At 38.9% G+C, this 27,158-nt stretch overlaps 1 protein-coding gene across 1 annotated transcript in view; it reads right to left on the reverse strand.

The window, feature by feature from the left end:
• Positions 1-27,158, reverse strand: part of dph6 (diphthamine biosynthesis 6) — a 103,766-nt gene that overhangs the window by 9,900 nt on the left and 66,708 nt on the right. Inside the window, exons 13-14 of the mRNA XM_058091411.1 lie at positions 11,196-11,438; positions 1,238-1,625 (exon numbers count right to left, since the gene is read on the reverse strand). Of these exons, the coding sequence (XP_057947394.1) occupies positions 1,238-1,625; positions 11,196-11,438 (631 nt within the window). The remainder of the gene's footprint in view (positions 1-1,237; positions 1,626-11,195; positions 11,439-27,158) is intronic.

The following is a 27,158-nucleotide window of genomic DNA, read 5'->3' on the forward strand; positions in this document are numbered from 1 at the left end:
TATTTTCTTTGATCAAAAACGGATTCTGGCGGCACGGCGGTCGAGTGGTTAGCTCGCAGACCTCACAGCTATATATATATAATAATATATAAAAAAAAATATATAATAAGCCCCTCTACCTGCCCACACGCACAACCAAAACTTGAATTATTGTTATTTATTCTAAATTATTTAAATTATTTGTACAAATTACTGTTTACGCTGCACATTGTTGTTCATATTTGATGTAATCTATTTATTCTCCACATTATTATTTATTATTATACGGGAGCTAGGCAACGACATTTCGTTGGCAATTTCACTGCTATTGTGCAATGACAATAAAGAAAGTCTATGTCTATGTCTAGGAGACCAGGGTTCAATTCCACCCTCGGCCATCTCTGTGTGGAGTTTGCATGTTCTAACCGTGCATGCGTGGGTTTTCTCCGGGTACTCCGGTTTCCTCCCACATTCCAAAAACATGCTAGGTTAATTGGTGACTCCAAATTGTCCATAGGTATGAATGTGAGTGTGAATGGTTGTTTGTCTATATGTGCCCTGTGATTGGCTGGCCACCAGTCCAGGGTGTACCCCGCCTCTCGCCCGAAGACAGCTGGGATAGGCTCCAGCACCCCCGCGACCCTCGTGAGGAAAAGCGGTAGAAAATGAATGAATGAATATAATTTTTTTCATATTTTGTGTAATTTGTGTATTTTTGGGGGGAAAATGTTTTAAGGCGAAACAATCGCAAAACAATTAACAGCAACAAAACAAGTTTTCTTTATATGCTCACCACTTCATGGACAAAAATGAAAAAAGGTTTCGCTACACATCTTAAAATAAAACCTGGCTTTCTTCCAGCTACCCGCCAGTCAACTACAGATGTGGGAACTTTAAATGTGATCATTTCAGTCGCTCAGCTAGCATGATAGCCTGGTGTCCCAATCACTAATATAGGGTGTACCCCGCCTCTCGCCCGAAGACAGCTGGGATAGGCTCCAGCATGCCCGCCACCCTCGTGAGGAAAAGCGGTAGAAAATGAATGAATGAATGAAAAAAATGGATTCTGAGATAAGACAAGAATAATTAAACCCAAGAAGAAGATCTAGTATGGAGTTTGAAGTGCACATGAAGGCAGGCTGTCACTTTGTTTGAGGAGTTTTACATGCGGGCCAATTGTTTTCTACTGAATAACTTATTCATTCCCCTTAATGAATGTAAATATTTGAGTGTGTGTGTGTTGCATTCACTGACAAACCTTCAACGACCCCTCGTCCAAGCGAGTGGTCACACTTGTAGAACACCCGTGCACAAAGCGGCAGCAGATCGGCTTCCGTCTTCTTCAGGGCTTTGTCAAAAGCCGAGGCGATTGCTTCCGTGACCTCGCCGACATCTGCAATGATCTCAGGGTCGAGTACAGCCAGGCAGAGGGACAGGGAAGCACCGCATCGGTCAGCAGATGTCAGAGTGTGGCACTCTATATGGCCATAACCCAACTTTGTGGTCATGTGACAGGAAGTCCTTCGGCTGGGGTCATCCTGGACGGCTGTGATGTGGAGTTCGACGGCAGCGTCTTTGGGTAAGGCAGGTACAACAACCAGCACCAGTGATGGAGCAGGTTTACTGTCAGGCCCCATAGTCGGCTCCTGTCAGGCAGGAAGATGGGATAAAACGGTCATATAAAGCACAGCATGGACACAATGGCATTCTTTATCTCCTTAACAAACTCCAATATAGACTTCTCTGTTGCTGCCCCCTGTCTTTGGAACGCTATTCTTCCACACATCTGTGACACTGCTGACCTTACAGTATTTATTAAAATATCACATTGTGATCTATAAATTTTGTCTATTGTATGCACTTTTGACTATTTATTATCAACACTGTTTTTTGGTTTTTACTTTCTACCTTTTTTTTGGTATTCTGTACACTTGTGTTTGTTTGCTTTTACAATGAAAGTTTTTGAAAAGTGCTTTCTAAATAAAATGTTATTTTGTTGTTGTTACACATAACAACAAAAAATACAATAAGAAACGGAGGCGTCTGCTCCCTGCTAATATGTGACATATAAAAATAAATAAAACCACCAAAAAAAAAAAAAAGTATCAAATCAATAGTGTATAATTTGTCGAGTTACCAATTGGCTGGGGAAAATAACATGCACTGAAAAAATCTGGCATAACATTTAGTTAGAAAAAAATCACTTTTTCCGCATTGAAAATCTAAGTAAATATTACTTGGAGGTCATGTTCATGTACATTATACATCATTCTCAGGTTTTACTTGCTTTTAAAGAATGATTAAAAAAAACATAAAGCAACATAAACTTGTGTAGTTTGTAGTTACTGTATACCATCCATCCATCCATTCCTCATTAGGGTCGTGGGGGTATGCTGGAGTCTATCCCAGCTGACTTAGGGCGAGAGGTGGGGTACACCCTGGACTGGTCGCCAGCCAATCACAGGGCACATATAGTCAAACAACCATTCACATTCACATGCATACCTATGGACAATTTGGAGTGGCCAATTAACCTAGCATGTTTTTGGAATGTGGGAGGAAACCGGAGTACTCGGAGAAAACCCACGCATGCACGGGGAGAACATGCAAATTCCACACAGAGATGGCTGAGGGTGAAATCGGCCACTGTGCAGTGTTACTGTATAGTGTGCTTGCAAATTGTTTCATTTTTTTTTTCAAGTAATAGAATAGAATATTATGTTCTTTGGCTATGTAGACATGGTTATATACCAAAATAAAGATTAAACTCTCGTGTTTCTTCAGAAAAAAGTTTATTTCTACCTTTTTTGGTTCTTTAGTAATCAGCAGTAGAACATAGAAAGGTTTCAGCAAAATATCCCCAAGAAAGGGACCAAAAAAGGCTTTTTGTAAAATAATACATTTCAAGCTTCCACAAATGTAGCCATATATAATAGCATTTACATGATTTTAAAATGATTTTTTTTTTTACAAATAAAACAGCATAAACTTTTTACAATTTTCACATCTGTACCTGAACTGTGTGTGTGCACACATTAGCACATCCGTGCAATCGTTAAAATTTCCCTTCAATGCGTAACCTCCTCCGTGCAACAAAGCGAGATGCCTTTTCACTTCCTGGTTGCTGTGCAGCGTGTATTTCAATCGGAGAGATACAGGCCCAGTTCTTATAAAATGCTCGTTTTTGTTGGCTTAAAACGGCATCAAACATGCTCTTTGCGCCTCTCGTGCAAAAAACATAAAAGATGTATAAATATGTCTTTGGGAGCTAGCCGTTGGGTTGAAAAAAAAAACCACATAAATATGTAATTGGTCATGGATGAGTTTAAAAACATCCTAAAGACATTTCTTAGTTAATATAAACTGTATTATTTAGTGTATTTTTCTTAAACTTTGACCATAGCGGTTTAGCTAGTTTATGACTAAGTCTAATCTCATGACATCTATACTTAGAAACTACGACTCTTCTTCTTCTTCTTTCTCTTCTGGCTTTTCAATTCACGGGTCGCTACAGCAAATCAATCTCCTCCATCCAACCCTGTCTCTCACACCAACTACCCTCATGTCCTCCTTCACTACATCCATTAACCTCCTCTTTGGTCTTCCTTTACGCCTCCTACCTGGCAGCATCCTTCTACCAATATATTCACTATCTCTCCTCTGGACATGTCCCAACCAAGGCCCCTAACATGTAATGTACCTCTGATGTACTCCTTCCTGATCCTATCCATCCTGGTCACTCCCAATGAGAACCTCAGCATCCTCATCTCTGCTACCTCCAGTTCTGCTTCCTGTCTCTAGACCAAACAACATGGCTGGTCTCACTACAGTTTTGTATACCTTTCCTTTCATTTTAGCTGAAACTCTTCTATCAAACATCACGCCTGACATTTTTCTCCACCCGTTCCATCCTGCCTGCACACGCTTCTTCACCTCCTTTTCACAATCTCCATTGTTTTGGACTGTTGACCCCAAGTACAGTAAACCTCGGATATATCGGACTCGGATATATCGGAAATTCGCTCACAACGGACAGATAAAAAAGAACCAATTTTTCTGTAATGCATTTCCAATAAAAATTCATTGCATATATCGGATTTTTTATAACGGATTTCACCTATTTCGGACAAAATCTCCAGTCTCGTTCCAATGCATTTCCATTAAATTTCCCTCGCATATATCGGATGGCCGCATCGTGGCGCTCCGATTCGCCGAATCGTGACAGGCCGCTATACGACGTCATTTGCAGCGTTTGCAGCGTTGCCTGCGCGTCCAGGTACATTGGAAACATAGTCAAGGAAGTGCCTTTTTATAACGGATAAAATCCGATTTACGCATATACCGGATATAAATCCGATATATGCGTAAAACGGACATTCTCCGGTATACGCATATAACGGATTTCGCTTATATTGAACAAAACCAGTGGGAACAATTGAATCCGAGGTTTACTGTACTTAAATCCACCTTCTGTATCTCTTCTCCCTGGAACCTCACTCTTCCACTTGGGTCCCTCTCATTCCCACACATATATTCCGTCTTGCTGCAGCTAATCTTCATTCTTCTCCTTTCCAGGGAAAACCTCCACTCTTCTAGCACCTCCTCCAACTGTTCCTTACTCTTACTATAAATCACAATGTCATCTGCAAACATCATATACATCAAATACATTAATTATACAGTTTTGTCATATGGTTTGATATGTTACTAAAGTATATCCTGTGACAAAAAAAAAAATTATGTTTCCTGTACACACACAAATGACCAATTCCTTGTCCGATGAAAGTAATTGTGAAACACATTTAAGAGAATTGGACCATACACATGCACGGCCAAGATGCACTCTTTCCATGACAGCTGTGACAGGCTGTCCATTACCAGCAGATTGTGAGGTGACGGTGGAGTAATGATAGTGTGCAAACAATTGCAAGAGAATCCATAATGCTTTCAGCTAACCATAAACAAAAACGCACGCGGGCGTCGCTAACATGACAGCTCCTTTTTACGTCAACTTTTCACCTCTCTAGGGAGGATCATCCACAACATACAATCTTTCTTCTTCGCCCCCCCCCACCGAAGGACTGAGGGGCCATTAGATGTAACAAAATGTCTTGGAGGACCATAATACTCGGCTGTGGCATCATCCGCTAATGGGACAGAAATGAGTGTTTTATATAAGCACCGTTTCAGGCAGAGTCGATAAGGGCAAAAACACTTAACCCCCTTTTCAATTTGCTGGATCAATTTTCATCCATTTACACCCCGTAGTCTGTAAGTGCAGAATAATAACAGGTTACTCGCATTTTTAGTTTTTCTGTTGAGAATGAGCGAAATCACGGACGAGAGGCCTCTTTGTCCTTCCCCCGTCGTATCACGACCTGACGCCATCCACCTTCACATAAAACTTTCTCAAACTCGTAATTAATTGTGTAGAGGCAGGGGTCTCAAACTCAATTTACCTGGGGGCCACTGGAGCTAGGGTCTGGGTGAGGCTGGGCCGCATCAGGTTTTCCAAAAAAAAACAAAAAAACCGCATTTATTAAAAACAGAAAAATGAATAAACTTTGCTTTGGTTCCGATTTTCTACAAGAAAAGCTCTGATAAAACATTCCACTGTTCTCAAATATCTTACTTTTTATTTTTCTACACAAAATAAGATCAAGAATAAAGAAAATCAATCAGTAATAAATAAATATAATAATAATAAAACGGCAAATAATAAAAACTTAAGAAACCACATATAGTTGGTGGGTAGACAAATTATTTTTTTCAGATTAAAATGAACAAAGCATTATTAGAGCCCTGTAGACATGACAAAACACGACTATAGTCACATTTATACTCTTTTTATTTACAACATATTGCGCAACTGCAGGGTCTTGAGACACATGCTAACTCGCAAACTAGAGAGCTAGCGACCTAAACGGTAGCCTCCAAGTTATTTCCTTTAAACTTAAAAAGCCAAAAACTTACCACTTCCACACGGATAGGGAGGATAACTATTAACAGTTATTTAACCTTTAACATGAACATTAATCAAACGTAATATTTTTTACTGGGTACATGATACCATACAGCATCCATATCAAACATTAAACTTTCATGCCGCATGTTTGAGACCCCTGGTGTAGAGGCGGGGAACAATGGCCTGCTCTTTTAGCATGTCAACGTGACAGCACACATACGTGAGCGATGCGTTGATAAATGTTATATTAGCACTTCTGGCGGTATGCTAGGTGTTTCTCCTAGAGGGGAGTGCTTGTCAATACTGATTGAACATGGAACAGAGAGGCTAAACAAGGAGAGAAGTGACAGGATCGGGAGGAGGGACGGGGGGGTGGTTGGACCTTGCTCAGCCAGGCTTAAAGGCCACCCTGCAGGCCTCGGATACTGAGGGGGTTCCAGCCGGCGTGGTGCTGCAGGACTTTGTCATGACACGCCACTTGCTGACTTTTTAAGCTGTCGGACAAGCTCACATCAGAGCTTTGTTTGGTCTTTTATTCATGTTGGAGCAGGAGGGAAGTTTGTTTTGCAGGAAATGATAAACAAGACTTTGGGTTTAGAATTTTAGAGATGGACTCCGTTCCAGATTTACAGACTTACTGCACCATGCAGAAGTATTGGAGCAGTGAGATCAATTCCTTTATTTTTGCCACAAATATTTCCGTAGTGAAAGCATAAAAAAAACCTCTTTACGATTGTCTAAATACAGCTTTTAACATTATTAGAGCCCTCTAAAGACGAAGTAACACTCATATAGCCACCTTTACATTTCTGTATTGTTACCCTGTATTGTTATAGTAGATAGAATAAAAAAAAAATGACATATGAGACATCTATAACATAGCATAGACACACACAATACCAGTTTCCGTTGTTTTTCTGGATAGTGTACATCTTGCAGTGGCAATTGTCTCATCAAAATATTGTAATGGCGGCTTTAAATGGCTTTACACTTGTATTATGGCTTATATAAATACGCCATTAAAAACGTAAATAAAACTCCTGTTTACGAACAGACAGATGTGTAAACCCACGATAGGCTGTAGTGTTTGCATGTTCTCCCCGTGCACGGGGAGAACATGCAAACTCCACACAACGATGACCAAGGGTGGAATTGAACCCTGGTCTGCTAGCTGTGAGGTCTGCGCATTTTTGCAATGTAATACAATACAAAAACAAAATAGTAACATATATCATTTTTGGAGAAGTACTAGTATTTCGTACTGTGCATTGACTGCAGTTTATGCAGTTTTTGCAGAAACTAAACAAAAATGAAACTAACCTAACATTTTAAAACCATCATTTTGCTCTTTAATAGCATGGAATGAAGCCATGTTCTCTTCTAATTTCCTGTGCTACAAACGACCACAAGGCCTGGAGTGTTTCATGTAAGCAAACATCAGGGCTTACTCGCTGCAAGAATCCTCGGACAAGAAGCGTGAAAGGGATATTATGGCAGGCTGACAGCAGCTACAGTAAGTGCTGAGAGCCAGGAGAGCTGCGTGCCGAAGGCGCCCCGCTGCGCAGGAAATGTAGGGGAACTTGCTTAAGCGGAGTCGTCCCATCAGCTCCCTGCTGGTCCTGCTGCCTTTACACCACTTCCTTATTACCGTGTTTACCGTTCGGCTTTCACGCCCTCTCGCCCCAACGCACGAAGGATGCCAGTTAGCGGGGAGAAGGAAAACAAACATTAAAAAGAGAGAGGCGGGTCAGAGCTCATGAGTGCAGGGGGAGACGCTCCAGATCTCATGGCTTTAGAGGCAGCACTGGATGTAGGATGAAATATAACCCGTATTAAAGGTTTCAGATTGTACTATGTTTCAACTATGTTCAGTTAACTGCAAAGTCTCTGATATTCATTGGGTATTAACATATGTGGCTGTAGGCAACCCCCTGATATAGATTTTTATTCACTCCACACGATGGAATGAAGCAAACAGTTTTCAAGGAAGTGAAAAAATAAGTTTGACAAGTTTTCAGTATGAACTAGAGTGTAGGATCGTGGTTGAAATCTATTCACCAACCGAGGATCAAACCAGCAACCATCAGATTGGAAGACGACTGAACCATGCCACCATGCACACAATAAGCATTCATTCATTCATTTGCTACCGCTTATCCTCACGAGGGTCGCGGGGGGTGCTGGAGCCTATCCCAGCTGTGTTCGGGCGAGAGGCGGGGTACACCCTGGACTGGTCGCCAGCCAATCACAGGGCACATATAGACAAACAACCATTCACACTCACATTCATACCTATGGACAATTTGGAGTCTAGCATGTTTTTGAAAACCCATGCACGCATGCACAGGGAGAACATGCAAACTCCACACAGAGATGGCCGAGGGTGGAATTGAACCCTCGTCTCCTAGCTGTAAGGTCTGCACGCTAACCACTAGACCATCGTGCAGTCCTAGGAAGAAGCAAAGCTTATTAAATCCTACCCCTCCATCTGGTACTTTTACAATCAGTAACTGTTACATTTGTTCACTTCCTGCTTTCCATAATACAGTTTAAGGTTGTGTTTGTTTGTTTTCTTTAATAATGCACCTCGTACCGAAGTACAAGGTGATATGAGCATCCAATGACATAATGTGTACCATAGTAAGTGTCAATATAGTGATATATATAGCACATCATGACTGGTTCAAGACTCTTCATCCTTTTATTTAGCAAACATCAACTGCTTGTACTGCTTATTGGACAATTTGGAGTCACCAATTAACCTAGCATTTTTATGGAATGTGGGAGGAAACCGGAGTACCCCAGATGGAGGGGTAGGATTTAATAAGCTTTGCTTCTTCCTACTCCTTTTGGACATGTGGAACTGTGAACTGATTTTGTGATGCATTCAATTGTAATCTGATGCATGTTCAAATGAAATAAAACCATTACCATTACCATGCCCAAGGTTTGCTCAAAGATGCCTTGTAATCTCAATACATTTAAAATAGGCCTCCTCTATATGGATAGAAAAATATTATACAATCCTGATTAAAATGTTAGGATTAAATATTATGGTTATAATCACAGCTTCAAAAGTTCAGAACCACAGCCTTTAAAAGCAAAAGGTCTACCAAAAATGTGGATTCGATGTTAGTTTCTGTCAGGTTTTCACACTCACACTCATGATCTTGTGATGGCAAAGGCAAAAATTGCTGAGATTGGACGTCATTTGAAACTTCAATGATCCTGAGGGTCACAGTTGTAGATAGACGCCCAATGGGATGATCGGCGGTACGAATGAAGGTTTTTACCGCAGTCCAATAACCATCAGACAACATCTGCGGGAGAAGGGTTTTAAGATCCCCAGAGAAAACCCACGCATGCAAGGGGAGAACATGCAAAATCCACACAGAGATGGCCGACGGTGGAATTGAACCCTGGTCTCCTAGCTGTGAGGTCTGCGCGCTAACCACTCGTCCGCCATGCAGCCCCACAATAAGCATAATACATGTAATCAATGCTATAAATGCTGCAATATTCTGGAAATACAGTATACTTAAATCTATACACTGACAGAGGATCGGACCAGCAACCATTAGCATGTTCTACTTCCTGTATTGTTTTTTTTTTTTTATTATGATCTCATCTGCGCTATTAATGCTGGCTGACTCATTTGTGCCATACTGCTATTACAGCATTGGTTCTATTGCTGCTGTGTTGCATAATACACTTTGTAAGCCATGTTTTCCTTTCCACTTTCTCATGCACCACAAATGATCATTAATTTAAAGTTGTTCTATATAATGAGTTGTTAAATTTCAGAATTTTCTACAAGAAAAGCTCTGATAAAACATTCCACTGTTCTCAAATATCTTACTTTTTATTTTTCTACACAAAATAAGATGAAAAATAAAGAAACAAATCAAGAATAAAGAAAATCAATCAATCAGTAATAAATAAAATATAAATAAATAAATTATTATTATTATTATTATTATATAAATAAATAAATATAATAATAATTATAAAACAGCAAATAATAAAAACTTAAGAAACCACATATAGTTGGTGGGTAGACAAATTATTTTTTTCAGATTAAAATGAACAAAGCATTATTAGAGCCCTGTAGACATGACAAAACACGACTATAGTCACATTTATACTCTTTTTATTTACAACATATTGCGCAACTGCAGGGTCTTGAGACACATGCTAACTCGCAAACTAGAGAGCTAGCGACCTAAACGGTAGCCTTCAAGTTATTTCCTTTAAACTTAAATAGCCAAAAACTTACCACTTCCACACGGATAGGGAGGATAACTATTAACAGTTATTTAACCTTTAACATGAACATTAATCAAACGTAATAATTTTTTCTGGGTACATGATACCATACAGCATCCATATCAAACTTGCGCGGGCCGCACTAACATTAAACTTTCTTATCAAGGCGGGGGCGCCACGTGTTTGAGACCCCTGATTTAGAGCATTGATGGGAATAAAACAGATACCCCAGAACCGACCGATATATATATTTTTTCTATTCTAAGTGAAGCGTCCCGATTATTTGTGAACAGGAAAGAGAAAGTTCCTCACCCTTCTCCCCCCCCTGAGACCGGCGCTGCGACTGATATTCACCGCCGACTTCTCTCATGAAAACTTGATGATGTGGGAAGCGCTGGCGTCTTTGATAATGTGCAGCAAGGCACAGAAGCAGATGTCTTCCTTAGAGCCTCCCTAATCCTTTGCCCCCCTACACTCCATTTTGGAGCTGGGTTCAACTCTCAGAGCAGCTTATCCCCCCCCTCCACTCTCCATTCCGTCGCCCTGGCTTACAACCCCTTGCTCCGGAGCACCAGTCTTGCCTGGCAGCCTCTCTCCGCCCATTGTAATCTGTCTCGTCGTGGGACGAGACCCCAAGGGACAGAGATGTACCTCCAACATGTGGCTCTGCTGGAGCGGGGGGTTAAAGCCTGGAGAGAGGATGTCAACTTTGTGTCACTTCCTGGAAAGCCAAGCTGTATTTTGTGCCCAATATGCTAAATTTTTACAGGCTTCAATATTCAGATTTTGCAGTAAATCACACAGGCTGGTGGGATTGTGTCATTTTTTGACAAGCATATTACAAAATCCAAAAAGTAGAACAAAACTGTGTCATATCCTATGACAGCCAAAGCTTCAAGATGTTGGAAGTCTTGATTTGGACACAAAGTTTGAACATATCTACCTTTTTGTCCTTCCATGTAGTAAAATTCATACATTCACTTACCTCTTCTGCAGGCTCCAGCATGCGTACCCATACAGCGCGGATAACAGGGATGTCCTGGCGTCTTGTGGTGTAGCAGTGGACCTGGATGATGTGGCCCAGAGTCAAGCAGCTGATCATGGCTTCCAGAACCTTTCGCACGTGGCTGACACACAACTGAGCCTGCATCCTTGTTCCAGCCTTCACCAGCTGCATGGTGCAGGGGATCAGTGCGATCTGGCCCGCACAGAACACAGCATCATCTACCTAGAAAAGAGAATAAACATACAGAAAAGTGTCAAAGTCAGCGTCTCTGTAGGGAGGATGCAGAAATGTCACCAGGGGAAGGGGAACATATTATATTGCAATATATTTTATTTTAGGTAATTATTGTTATTTATTTGTGGTAAAGTCATTTTAAGATACTACTGAAAAAAAGATTAGGTTAGTATTATACATTATATTTACTATATGCAAATAATATGTAATAATAATAATACATTTTATTTTAAAGTGCCTTTCATGACACCCAAGGTCGCTGTACAGATAAAAGAGAACAAACAAAGAACATATAATAAAAATAATATGTATTTGTACAGGTGGCCTTACACCAAACAGATACCAATTACTCTCTGCAGTTTCCAATACGAGAATTATACAAAATGTCCATAAATGCCTATTTTCAATAAATTGCATTGAAAAAATGTGATGAAATTGCAATATCCTGAAGCTTTATGCTTTATTTCACACTATGCTAAATCAAAAAATATATGTTTTGTATTGTTCTTTTAATTATTGTATTTTCCGCACTACAGAGCACACTTAAAAGCCTTTAAAAAGCCTTTAGAAGTCTTTTCTCTAAAATCGATTATCCACATAATCAACATATAATCCAGTCCGCTCTATGTTTTCAAAAATGGGTAAAAATGTTGTTGTTAATTTTTTATTACAAAATTACATTTGTGCGTCATTTTATTTATTTTGATATTTTATTCAGATATTTAAGATGCATAGATTTATAAAATGTACATGTGTCCCATTACTTAGACTATTAAAATTATACCAACATTAATTGTAGCGATTTTGTTTATGTTGGCCTACTCATATCAGTTTGAATGCATTTTATTCATGATTACTATTTACTGCCTTTGTATTTATTTTTTAAAATTTTTGTATTCATTAAAAAAATTAGCTCAATGTTTTCAATTGAGGTTTTGCAATATCCGCAAATAATAATAATGGAACAATAGTTTCACTCCACACTGATGTGTTGAATCCCAAGTTAGCCAAATGTGTTCAAATCTGTGAGGTGCTATAATCAAATTAACATTCATTATAAATACTCTTGGGTGGCATCAATCAACAAGGCTGGCCTCACAATTTTCAGCTTTTCATGCCTAACAGTTTTCATTTCACAGCTCTAAAAACAAATCAGGTACTCTGTGAGAAACTTGCCAGTGGGTCTCAGCAACACCACTGCTATTTATAAGCATAATTAGCTATGTGATAATGAGCTAATTCTCCATTAAATACCTCTCTTAGCAGGATGCCTCCTGCATAACGATATCGGGGGCTTGGATCTATCTGTTTAATGCATGGAGACGAGTAAGGATGAGGGGTGGTATTAAGGAGGTCGGGTCTTTAGAGACGCACTGAGGCTTTGGAGCTGAATGGCATTTGTGCTGGACTCTAACGTGTTGGTCAATGCAAATATCTGCTGGTGACAAGGTGATAATTGCTGCCCTGTGCAGGGAAGCGTGTGCATCAGCAAATCCCAAGGGAGGATCAAAATATGGATCAACTGATGCACATTAACACAAGGTCCTTTACTTATTAGGGAAGACACAGCTTGGAATTATGATGCAAGGAGTCTGTTCTCATGAGAATTGTCTATGAACTTTAGTACAAAAATACTGTAATGAGGATATGGTAATGGTAATGGTTTAATTTCATTTGAACATGCATCAGATTACAATTGAGTGCATCCCATAATCAGTTCACAGTTCCACATGTCCAAAAGGAGTAGGAAGAAGCAAAGCTTATTAAATCCTACCCCTCCGTCTGGTACTTTTACAATCACTAACTGTAACATTTGTTCACTTCCTGCTTTCCATAATACATTTTTTAATTTAATTTTATTTTTGTCACGTACCGAAGTACGAGGTGATATGACCATACAATGACATAATGGGTACCATAGTAACTGTCAATATAGTGACATGTATGTATAGCACATCATTGTGTAGTACATACAAGTACAGTAATCCCTTGTTTATAGCAGTTAATTGGGGAAAAGTGAATTTCCACAAAGTAGGATTCCTTATTTATAAATGGAATATGTTCTTAGTTAGAGCATAGAAAACCTGTTTCTGACCTTCTATATACATTGTTTAAAATTATTAGAGCCCTCTAGACATGGACTAACACCCCTATTGTTACCTTTCCAATCATTCATTCATTCATTCATTTTCTACCGCTTTTCCTCACAAGGGTCGCGGGGGGTGCTGGAGCCTATCCCAGCTGTCTTCGGGCGAGAGGCGGGGTACACACTGGACTGGTCGCCAGCCAATCACAGGGCACATATAGACAAACAACCATTCACACTCACATTCATACCTACGGACAATTTGGAGTCGCCAATTAACCTAGCATGTTTTTGGAATGTGGGAGGAAACCGGAGTACCCGGAGAAAACCCACGCATGCACGGGGAGAACATGCAAACTCCACACAGAGATGGCCGAGGGTGGGGATTGAACCCTGGTCTCCTAGCTGTGAGGTCTGCGCGCTAACCACGAGACCGCCATGCCGCCCCCTTTCCAATCATATTACCCAATATAAAAGATATAATAAGAGTAAATAAGCCATTTAAGACATAGATAAGTCTGCTGGTGTGCACTGCTATAAATGTGTACCCTAGGGGAGCTGAGTTGTGGACGGACAGGAAGTGACATCAGGAGTTCAAAGTTGAGTTTTAGCTTGGTGTGCCATAACAGTAGCCCATGTTTTTATGAGGGTTCACTGTGCCTGTTTTGAGATAATTCAAGTATGTAATTAACGTCTGTTGCTCCGGCTATCAATTCTGGTGCTTGTGTGTCTCCCTGAACATTACAGTAACATTGCTAACACCTAGTGACCGGTGTACAATACTACATATCATCACATCCTCTTTGAATGTGTCCTCAGAATGTCTTATATGTGTATTGTAATTCATTTAGCCATTATAATGCTTATAAATGTGTCATTTTAAATGAAAAATGTGCATATTTTTTGATTAACCATAGGCCGCAAAGACATCCTTCACAACATCATGGGTTCTTGACATAAAATATTTATTTTCAAGTATAAAAATGGTCTAAATTAACTAAAATATAAATATAATTTAAGGCAATAGAGCTGTATTCTACACTGGCCACTCTGTGTTACTAGTAACACAATCACATGAATTAATCACATGAATCACTTCCTGTTCACTTCCCGTTCACATGTCCGGAAGACATTTATTGAAACACACTAGTACAAGTCTTATTTATGTCATAAATGGCCTCTTTCTCTGATTATGTCTACTATATTGGGTAATATGGGAGTAAATGTGACTATACGGGTATTATTTCATGCCTAGAGGGCTTTAGCAGTGGTATAAAAACATATTTAGGCAGTTATTAAAGGAATTTCTATGCTGTGACAACAAAAATATTCTTTTAATTAATATTTGACCCTACTTTGTGGAAATTCACGAATCACCAAACCACAATAAACAAGAGATAATTGTATTCCACCAATAATAAGCATGGTTCATCAATCTACTAATTTAGACACAATAAATTAAGTGACTCATATATTGCTTTGCATCGGCGCCATTCAGCTGTAGCGTTTTTGTATCCTTGTTAAATAAATTGCTTTGCCATCATCATCGTCACCCTACGCTTGAATCGAAGATTCAAAGATTGATTGACAATGTTCTGCAGGACGCATAACACAACGGGCAGGTTCGACCATAGTCAATAAGAACTGTGGCTTTATATTTAGCCAGCTATTGTCTACTGTGAGTCTACTAATGTGCTTGTACAGGCATGTAAACACACCGAGAGGAGGTGGAGCTGCACACCTCTTCCACATGAGTATATAACACCCTCTACTGATAGCAGTATTAAACACAATACACATACAACAGAGCACCAATAGACTGCAGTAATACACCACAAGGATGCAGAACACAATGCGCATTCATACTTACAAAAAGAAGCAACATTGCACCTATCAATCCCCGCACAACAGTACACTGTATGTCCCAAATCATGGATTTTCCAAATCTATGTGGTGTCAGGAGATACTTCAGAGATACTATTGAAAAGAACTGGCAAATAGGACGGGCAAGGCTTTGAGCGATTTACTGGTTGCAGCAAACATTCCCAATAAATGGCGGCACAAAGGATCAAATTAACTATGCTACAAGTCCACCCGTGTATGTTTACATTCACCATTGCTTCATAGTACACCACTTTCCTGACTTTGTGGATTTTCCGTTATTTTGAGGTTACGGAGAACCGGACGGACTGTCAAAGCATACTCAAGCCTGGTATGAATGAAAAACTGTGGTGACAGAGGAGACAAGAAGGGATTCCAACACACTGGCAACAAATTGTCATTGGCATTCCATTTAGGAGTCATCAAAAGTGATCACATCCGCTCCTATGGGTTGGACGGGGTGGCCGGAATCTTTAAAGCTGATCCCCGCATGAAAAGATTTCCGCACATTTTAAATTCATAAAAGGTTGGCGACCATTTGTCAATTTGAATATCAAAAGGCACTAACAGAGGGACCCTTGTGACTGTTAAAGGCAGACTCCCTTTGCTGCGGCCAAGCAGGTGTGTGATGATCAATTATTGACGAAACCGCTCTGGTTACTCTTAGTGGGAGGTGGAATTGGGGGGGAATTGGGGTTCTGTTGGTGGCGAACCTGGCTGGGAGAGAAAAGGTGTGGGGCGGGGGTGGTGGCAGTGAGAGGAAAGCGAATACTATTTCCATAAAATTAACAGTTCAAAAGAATGAGTTCACACACCAATCAAACTTGTTAATTGACTGTCAATGGTGTACTGCTTGAATATACAACACAGCTACATTATTCATCCTACGCTTTGACAGGGAAGACAGTCCAATTTGCATTGGCGTTCTAAACGTGATCAACAACCGACTGACGCTGCATGCATTTTTAATAGCAACTTTTAATATTCATAAGGGGGAGGGGGGGGCAAACAACCGCACATGACATTAAACTTTCTATAACAAGGTAAGTATTTTTCAAATGCTAGTCTTAGCCCTCTAAATGGCCCACAGAGAGAAGACAGGATGCACTGCATTACCGTGAATATGGAGCACCAATACGGTCAAAGTTTCCAATTCCAGTGGAACCCCGACCATTATATATATTTGTTGTACAATTTCAGGGTAAGTTTGCCTCCAAATGTCCGATGAGAGCTACACATATCTCCAGAAACCTCAGACTCGTGGAGTGGCTGATTCCATTACTTACTTACTGACAGGTAAGTTAGGGTCACCATGTTTTGATGACCAAAAACCAGGACACTTGACCCAACAAAAAGATAATCAAATGATGCCATAGCATTTCAGTATGTGGAATCAAACTATGGAATGGATTGAGTAAGGACCTCAAACAATGCACAACGATGAGCCAATTCAAGAAACAATACAAGCAGTTGATGTTTGCTAAATACAAGGATGAAGAGTCTTGAACCAGTCATGATGTGCTATATATATATCACTATATTGACACGCACTATGGTACCCATTATGTCATTGGATGCTCATATCATCTTGAACTTCGGTATGAGGTGCATTATTAAAACAAACAAACAGAAAAAAAAAAACCTTCAACTGTATTATGGAAAGCAGGAAGTGAACAAATGTAACCGTTACTGATAGTAAAAGTACCAGATGGAGGGGTAGGATTTAATAAGCTTTGCTTCGTCCCAGGACTGCACAGCGGTCTAGTGGTTAGCGTGCAGACCTTACAGCTAGGAGACCAGGGTTCAATTCCACCCTCTCTGTGTGGAGTTTGCATGTTCTCCCTGTGCATGCGTGCATGGGCTTTCAAAAACATGCTAGGTTAATTGGCAACCCCAAATTGTCCATAGGTATGAATGTGAGTGTGAATATTATACAATCCTGATTAAAATGTTAGGATTAAATGTTATGGTCATAATCAGAGCTTTAAAAGTTCAGAACCACAGCCTTTAAAAAAAAAAGGTCTACCAAAAATGTGGATTCGATGTTAGTTTCTGTCAGGTTTTCACACTCACACTCATGATCTCGTGATGGCAAAGGCAAAAATTGCTGAGATTGGACGCCATTTGAAACTTCAATGATCCTGAGGGTCACAGTTGTAGATAGACGCCCAAAAATGACCCTGTCTGTCAAGACATGGGATGATCGGCGGTACGTATGAAGGTTTTTACTGCAGTCCAATAACCATCAGACAACATCTGCGGGAGAAGGGTTTTAAGAATAAAAAAAAAACATCTTCTTCAACGCCACAAAACTGCTTGATTGAAATTTACACGAGAGCACCAAACATTCTCTGGACAGTCTCACGGTCCCGATGGCTTCCAATGTTACTGGCATGACAAGGAGACGTTTACCACACGGCACAGTGGTGGAGGCGCCATCATGGTCCTTCAATGGAACCATGTCATTTAGGAGCTAACTGAGATTGTGTGGATTATCGGCATGATGACTCGAACTTTTTCAAAATTTTGTTTGGCTTTTTAGGCCTACTTTTTTTTGGAGGTTCCATTGTAGCTGTCTTTAATAGCTATCTGTAACTGCCTACTACACGCAGTAGGTCATACAAATTAATTTCTCACCAATACCAGAAAATGTTGGCGTCATTTGTGACTCAATATTCCCATGAAAAATCCACCACCTACGCAAACATGAGTCACATTTTATGGATAAACAAAAGGAAAATGTGGTAATGATACATTTGGTCTGGGAAAGTATACTTAAAAAGTGAAAATACACACACAGTGACAGGATTTGGACAGTGTTTGAGCCTCTTGTCACGGGGAACATTTTACAGCAACAAAGTCCCATCCATGAAAATATGAGCTTCTGCGACAGCTTCCCAAACACGAGCTCATAATTCATTGCTGCTATAGGTAATTATTTTACCCTAAAAACCTCAACAAGGAGTCCTTTAGCCTCATAACCTAGTTCGTCACCACCAAGCCTTATGTTGATCTGTGACTTGCAGAAAGGTCACTAAGAAGAACAGCAACTTTATGTAAATGTTCTCAAGGAGCATCCTGCTGGTTTCACCGTCTTGCATTAATCGTGTCGCCTTTCAAGGCGAGGTGTTTCTAATTGCACTTTTTTTTTTTTGTCAGAGATAGCGCTATACTATATTTGGTCTCGGATGTCTCCCGAGGATGTCTCCAGGTGTCATTAGCAGGGCTTTGAGATGTGTGTGTGTGTGTGTGTGTGTGCAGCCCAACTGGGCAGCCTTGGATAAAATGACCCGCTATTGACGAACAGTCAGGTTCTCGGGCCGGTTCCAAGGACGAGCCAGAGGTGGAAAAAAGCGGCTGGAGCCCACCTATCATCTATGCTAATGGTCACGTTTCTCCCCGCGGAGGGCCCTCATGCATAATTTAAACAGGCAAAAGCGAGCATGCAAAATGTGTAAAATAGGTTAAATTAATGGGGTGTAATGTTTCCCCAATACAAGGACGCATCCTGTGATCCTGTGAGGGATTACGTTCATACAATTTGGATAACATCATGCATTTGACTAATAATACTACTAATAAAATGTTGATACATTGGTTTTCCATGCTATATATATATATATGTTTATGTTCCTCCAAGAAACATGTGACCCAACTTGACTTGAAAAGTATTTACTCTTTAGTATTATCCCTCTTTTATTGAATATTTTAGGGTTGGCAAATAGCTGAGGAAAGTTCTAAACGGTGTAAAAGTTTGTAGTATTTAAGAGCATAGATTATTCCTGTTTTCTGTAACGGTGGTGGTGGTGGGGGTGGGGGGTGGGTTTGACAAGTGACGTCTGTTTAAGCCTAGTGTGCTAGTATTTTGGCGCTGTGATTTCATTTTAAACAGGCTTCTTCAAGTCTGCGGGGCTCGTTGGGCATTCAAAGTAGATCAAGTCTCCCGGCGGGAAACGATAAGAGATGGGCTCATGTTGCGCCGCGCCCTCAAGGAAATCTTCTCGCTTCTTTTTGACACCTCATTTCTGCAAACGCAAACCTTTCAGGAGAACCGAAACCCTTTCCCCAACCTTCTACAGGGTCTCTTCAGGCTAGGGGAAATGATCAATATGCGGTGTATTGCATGGTGGTCCGTCATCATAGAGTATAAGTGACATTGTTTGTATACTGTATTGACACGAATATAAGATGCAATTTTTTCCTCAAGCAAAAGAGTCTAAAAAAATGTCTTACAGTAGATTTCTGCATGGGAGAAAAAAAAATAGCTATGAATTCATCAGAGGACGCTGCCTCACAAGTCAATTCAGTCAACATTTTCCAGCAGGAAGATGGTTTGACAAGATATCGTATATCCGCATGTCTTGTATTGTTTCTTAATAAGTGAAACTGAATTTAAAATGTGTTTCGGCGCGTCTGAGTTTAGGGCAGGCGTGTCCATACTTTTTCCAGCGAGGCCCACACACTGAAAACTTTGATATTTCAAGAAAAAAAAAACTGCATTTCAGCTTTGTGATATTGGTGAAAAAATATGAACTTCCAAGTATTTTCAGAATATGATTTTATTCCCATAATATTTTAATTTTATCTCCCAGCCAAATTGTCTTTGTTTTGATTGATTTTCATTATGTTATGACTTTTATATTATTTGTTAATGTTACGAGTTTATTCCCATAAATTGTGCCTTTTTTTTTCTTTAGGACTTTTTTTTCTTAATATTTTGATGTTATTGTCATAAAATTACAGCTGCCATTTTGAGTAGTTCAAAAGTAGTTCAACTTTTGTTTCCCATAATATTTTGGCTTCATTCTCATAACATTATTACTTCTTCTGCAACCTAAAAAAAACAACTTTATCCAATGGTTTGTTTCTTCTATTATTACAGCTTGAAAAATTTGCTTTTTATTTAATATTTCACTTCTTGTAAAATTACTGCTCATTTTTCCATTGTTGCTGCAGCTGTTGTTATTTATTATGTTTTTTTTGTTATACTTTGTGTCTAAAGTGCGGCACTTTGGACACGTGTGGTTTAGAGTAGCAAAAATCCATTCATTTTTCAACATTGGCCGAGATCTTTGAACATATCACTCACAACTAGAGGGGCTCTACCACATAGTCAAGGTCTGAAGATTTATACATGCAAACCAACAGGAGGTCCCTGATGAAAGCCAAAATGTTAACAAAACGGAGGAGGAAGGAAAATAGGATAACAGCAGCGATATGTTTTAACAGGGATACAGAAACGCGACCGTGGAGCAGCGCCAGGACATCGAGGCATGGTGAGAGTAGTGAAATACGCATGGGTCACCATTAACTATTCCATTTATTGTGGATTTGAGAACCTAACCCCCGTAATAAAAGAAGGAACACTGTTTAACGCATTTGGAAGATGTGTTCAAAGACATGATGGTTCTACATTGGTCACTTGGTGTCAGTAATGTTACATTGATGAGATAATAGCTACTGCAGGAAATACTGTACAGAAACAGTTAGTAAAAAGGAACAAGGAACTCTTCAAATGTTAACATGTGTTTTTATTATGTGTTATTTATGTCTTACCCGTATGTACGTATAGCAATATGAGTGTAAAGGTGACTGTACAGATTTTTCTAATAATATATATTAACATGTAAACATATCGTTAACAGGTTGTCAATGCTCTGACAATAAAAAATATTCCATTATGAATAAACATTCCTACTTTGCAGAAAATCACAGAACGATTAACCATGATAAACAAGGGAGGACAGAGTATATGTGATATTTTTAAAATACCTAAAATATTAAATCATATATATATATAATTAAATACTTTGCGCTTCAGAGTTTCTCACAAATATACGTATTAACTGATCATTTACACCAGCAATCAAAGCCGGAACAACAGAATTTTATTGCAGGTTTGAATTTTCCCAAGCAAAATAATCCCTAACATGGGCTACTGCTAATGCTACTTCCTGTCCCTTAGAACCAAAATACATTTACAGCAACCCATGTGCACAAGTCTTATTTATGTCTTAAATGGCTTATTTTCTCTTATTATGTCGACTATATTGAGTAATGGAGTGTAAAGGTGACTATAGGGGTGTTATTTCATGTCTAGAGGGCTCTAATAATGTTAAAAACTGTGTTTAGAAAGTCGTAAATAGCTGCTCTATCTATGAAAATGTTCATTTATAAATAAGAAATCCTACTATTAGGGCGATAAACCAGGGGTTACGGTATATTAAATATCACAGTATTGTGATATTATCAGTATATTATTATAGTACTGTGAATTCCCCACTACTTTATACTGCTCATTCAAAAGGACAAACGCGATCCTGTCCTCATTTTCTTCCTATGTTTACATTTTTTTTTCATGTGTGCTCCAGTTTGAGCGGAAGCCTTGTATGCTCAACTGTCACACAACATCAGTGTTACTTAACGGGCCGCATAAAGAGAATGGCAAATGCGGAGCTTTTCTGCGAGCACTTCCGTGTCTTAAGATGTTCATTTATCAGAAACCGTTGAGAAGGACGGTAAAATGTATATATATATATATATATATATATATATATATATATATATATATATATATATATATATATATATATATATATATATATATATATATATATATATATATATATATATATATATATATATATATATATATATAAAATGAATGTGAAGTACCAGCTGAAGACAAAGGCCTTCTTCCTTCCTTGACCCAACCCCCTTCCATGCGTGTATTCCACACGTCTGCCCTTGACATGCCCACTTCCACACACGCACACACGCACACTGAGGCATTACACACTGTCATGTCAGCTCTGGTCAACTTTATGCTGGTCAGAGGGCTGACGCTCCGTCTCCAACCAAGGTCGTGCATGTGGGGGTGCTTAGGGAGGCGCATCGCCAACCTCGACGCCGATGGGCATGAATAAACAATAACACCCCGTCACTCATGTGTTTATTGTGTTACAATTAAACACACTGTACTATTTCAGGGCTGCGATGAAGAAAAATAGCTAAAACATCACTGACGCAAGGACAGGGCTTGGGAGGGGTGCGGTGTGGATGTTCACATCGCCCTCAACCCTCAACTGTCCCGTCCCCCCCCCCGCCTGGAATCTTTTGACAAATTGGTTGTGAGGCTTTTTTTTTTTTTTTTTTTTTTTACGACGGATGCACATATCGCAAAAATCATTTCTGCCAAGCCTCCCCTCTTTCTTTCCCGTCTCTGTGACCTGCCCGTGGGGACATGACAAGCGCCATCGCTCTATCAAGCCCTGGTCTTTCCAGGACAATGCAAATGATGACAAATTCCATCATCCTGCATTATGTGCTTCGCCCACCACCCCAACCCCCCTGTAATCTCCCTAATTCGAGAGAATCGGGGAGGGTCTCGCTGTTTCGGCTTGAGGGGCATGTTTGTCTGATTGAATGATGATGAAACGGCAGCCCTCAGCCTCCGTCTTGTTTCCCTATCCATCCACCTCGTCTCTACTTTTTCAGATTCTACCCTTCCTCTGATGCGCGTGTTCATAACGAGCCCAATATAAAAAGTCCACGTTACGACAAACAACCTATAATTGAACATCATCCATGCAAAGATGACTTTTGCACAAAGAGTGATGATATCAACAAGGCTCAGGATGCACACACTCGGTGTAGTACCGCCTCGGCTCAACAGATGGCAGTAGGGCTTCATGGTAAAACAGCAAGACCTTCAACAAGCATGAACAAGAGTGGACGCCATCAGAGTCTCCTCACATTTCTTTCTTTTTCTTTTGTTGCCCAGTGTCAAAGATGTTCATTTTAATAAACTATAAATTCATCTCGTCAAATAGAGGAATATGATGTGATTATGATGTGAATAACTACACAAATAGTGTCTATGTTAATAATCAAAGATCCCACACTGATAATAATAAAACATACTGTAGAATCTATGTTATTGATTCAAATATTTGCACATTTTGTGACAAGCTGTAATAAAATATCTACAAAAATACAGGCAATTCTATTTTTGCAAATCATGTGACATAATCAAATATAATTTTTTTGTCATTCAGTAACTACATAATCTGATGCATTTACAATACAGCAATGAAAATATGCAATATAAAATAAAAAAATAACATTAATAATAAATATCTACAAATATTAAAAAGATAAATAATTCAACCCCCGCCCCCCCCCCCCGAAAAGTAAACAATCTTACCCTTAACATAAAAACTGCACAACCTAAGGTACCTCATAATTATTAATAACATGTACATTAAAAGCCGACATGCCCAAACGTCCAAGTAAAAAAAATATGTATTGTATTATGTATTAATCATCCATGGCAGGTCTTTTTTTTAACCTGATGATGACAGTGGCATTTGAAAAATAAATGACTGCGGTTAAAAGTTCCCACTCAGACAGATTACTCCACGCTGAATTTATAATGATCAAGCGTCGGACGCCAAATAGCAGAAAATTGAAAGTAAACGCTAATCTTGCCCGAGTTCTCTTGTGGTGTTGCTGCTGCTAAAATATATAAATAAATAACCACATTCTGTATTAAATGAATGGATGCAGCAAAATGGAAATGCTGGCATATTGTTGCATGTGGAAGTAATAATCATTTCTAACCAGAGGCAGGGACTGTCACTTTTAATGTGTGCAACTTAAGGAATTGTAGAACTGGGGCATAATAATCACATACATCATCCGCAGTAGAAAATTCCTAAAATACAAAAAAAAAAAAAAAACCAACAACAACAAAAAAGCAGCAGTGTGCAGAACAGCATCGCTGTTGGATGTTTTTTTTTTTTTCTCTCTATTTAATTTATCAAAAACATTACAAATAAATCTCTACACCAATAAATCAGGTTTGGGCAAATGCTGGACATAGTGCAGGCTTAAGAAAATAATAATGCATGTAATATTTATTGTTTTCAATACATGAGTCCCACCCTAATATGAAAGTATAAGGTCAGTTTGTATCGGCAATATTTATAGACTAATACTGCATTTCTTCCGGATTTTTTTTTTCTCGAGTAAATCTGGAGTACTAGTACTTCTAAAAAACAATATTAAATGTTGGCTTACTGTATTGGTCAGTCTGTAAAGACAATCAATATGTGTATATATATATATATATATATATATATATATATATATATATATATATATATATATATATATATATATATATATATATATATATATATATATATATATATATATTTTAATTACATTTAAAAGAATATTAAAAAAAATAGTATTGGCAAATATTGAAGGAATAATGTCAGGTGCTGAGTCCCTGTATTGGTCGGTCTACATTGGCCACATGTGTTTATTTCACAAGGATGATTTGAAACATCATCTGTATGTGTTTTCATTTTTTTAACAAATTAAATATTCCTTACTGAAAAAAACGTAGCATTAGATACTGGAAAATGTATACTGACCTGTATTGGTCAGTCTGTATAGGTCGATCTATGACGGAAACGTGTAGATTTTTAAAATGTGTTATTTTTTTTTATAAATGTAACCTAATTTTAATTGATATAAATATATATTTTTTATAGTATCAATAACTTCAATAATATTAGATGCCGGGTACCTGTATTGGTCGGTTTATGCTGGCCACATATGTATATTTAACACAAGGATGATTTGAAACATCATCTGTATGTGTTTTCTTTTTTTTTTTTTAACAAATTAAATATTCCTTACTGAAAAAACCCTAGCATTAGATACTGGAAAATGTATACTGACCTGTATTGGTCAGTCTGTATAGGTCGATCTATGACGGAAACATGTGTTATATTTTTTTTAAATAAGTGTAACCTAATTTTAATTAATATATATATATATTAATATATTTTTATAGTATCAATAACTTAAGTAAAATAATATTAGATGCCTGGTACCTGTATTGGTCGGTCTATGCTGGCCACATATGTATATTTAACACAAGGATGATTTGAAACATCATCTGTATGTGTGTGTGTTTTCTTTTTTTAACAAATTAATTACTGAAAAAACGCTAGTATTAGATACTGGAAAATTTATACTGACCTGTATTGGTCAGTCTGTATAGGTCGATCTATGACGGAAACATGTGTAGATTTTTAAAATGTGTTTTTTTTTAAATAACCAATTTAATTAATATAAAAATATATTAATATATTTTTTTATAGTATCAATAACTTTATTAGATGCCGGGTACCTGTATTGGTCGGTCTATGCTGGCCACATATGTATATTTAACACAAGGAGCAACCTAAGAAATATATTTTTTTAAATGCATTCAATATTTATTCTTGAAATAAGGAGCAACACACACACGCAAGAATATTAGATGTTTAGCCCCTGTATTGGCCACATGAGTATATTTCAAACCATCTTCCTGGTATGTGTGTTTGAGGCCCTGTCAGCTTTGGCCTCTCGTCAAAGCGTGGGGAGGAAACACACACAGGCAGCTCTGAATATAGCGGCTAGTTACCATAGTAATGGGATGGTCATATATCTCTCCCCTCGCAGACAGCACGGAAGGGAGTGGACTCGTTTTTTTTTTTGTTTTTTTTTTATCTATGCATTTCCTCTTCGCTTATTTCAATCCACAAATAAAAAAACCCTCCGCCTTCTTGAGATCGAGTAGCCAATACTGGGATACAGGGGGGTTCATTCTCGCACACACACACACACACACACACACACACACACACACACACACACGCGGGACTACAAATAATTGACGTGTTTTGACTTTGAGTGTTTGCTGTCGTGATAGCGTGGGTGTCACGGTGAATATCTACCGTAAACACACACACTTCTCCATGAACCCTTTCAGCATGCTGATGCTCATCAGCGGACACCAAGTGACAATATGCAAACATACACTCAAGAACCACGTGGTTCTTTTTAAAAATCACAAGCAATACCTTTGCATTTCATTTAAACACATTGCAAACAACATTAGTTACACAGAAGTGATATATCAATATTATATTACAATTGGATACAAAGCAGTCCTTGATGAGTTGTTCGTGTATTAGTATGACACAGCGATGTTCTACACTACCATACTACACTTTTTGTGTATCAAAATGTTTTGTACACTTGTACATATTATTGATCTTCACAGAAATAAAATAGAGTTTCAAGCACTGATTCTGAGTCGAGACCTGCATGGTAGGGTTTTTGCCTGTGGAAAAAAAAATACAACAAACAACCAAATGTCCCCAAATTGCATGAATAACTACTGCTTTAGAGTAGTCAGTGTACACTTTGTGTAGCAGTACTGAAATGTTTCAACATCCATATACTATTGTCTAAATAGCAGGCAACACCAGTGCCTACGAGCATAGTGGTGGTCGCATCATTACCGTCTCAGGCTGCACGAGTGCTGCCGGCACTGAGAGAGCTGCGGTTCATTGGCACATGAAATCCAACATGTACTTTGGCATTCTGAAGAAGTGCATTATCCCCTCCACTGGGAACCTCTAGTGCAGGGGTGCTCATTAAGTCGATCGCGATCGACTGGTGGTACTGGTCGATCGCTGGTCGATCGCAGCGTGACATTAAAAAAATATCATCCTAGCATCAATGCCGTCACTTGATTGATATACAGGGCAGCCATTCAGATGACAACAGAATGTTGCCCTTCGGGCGACCAATCAAATCAAACAACGTCTCTAAGTGCAGCAGAACTTACGATGTCAGCCTATCATCCATCCCCGTTACTTGATTGACATACAGGA

Source organism: Doryrhamphus excisus, chromosome 13 (assembly GCF_030265055.1).
Source record: "Doryrhamphus excisus isolate RoL2022-K1 chromosome 13, RoL_Dexc_1.0, whole genome shotgun sequence".
In the NCBI taxonomy this organism is placed as follows: domain Eukaryota; kingdom Metazoa; phylum Chordata; class Actinopteri; order Syngnathiformes; family Syngnathidae; genus Doryrhamphus; species Doryrhamphus excisus.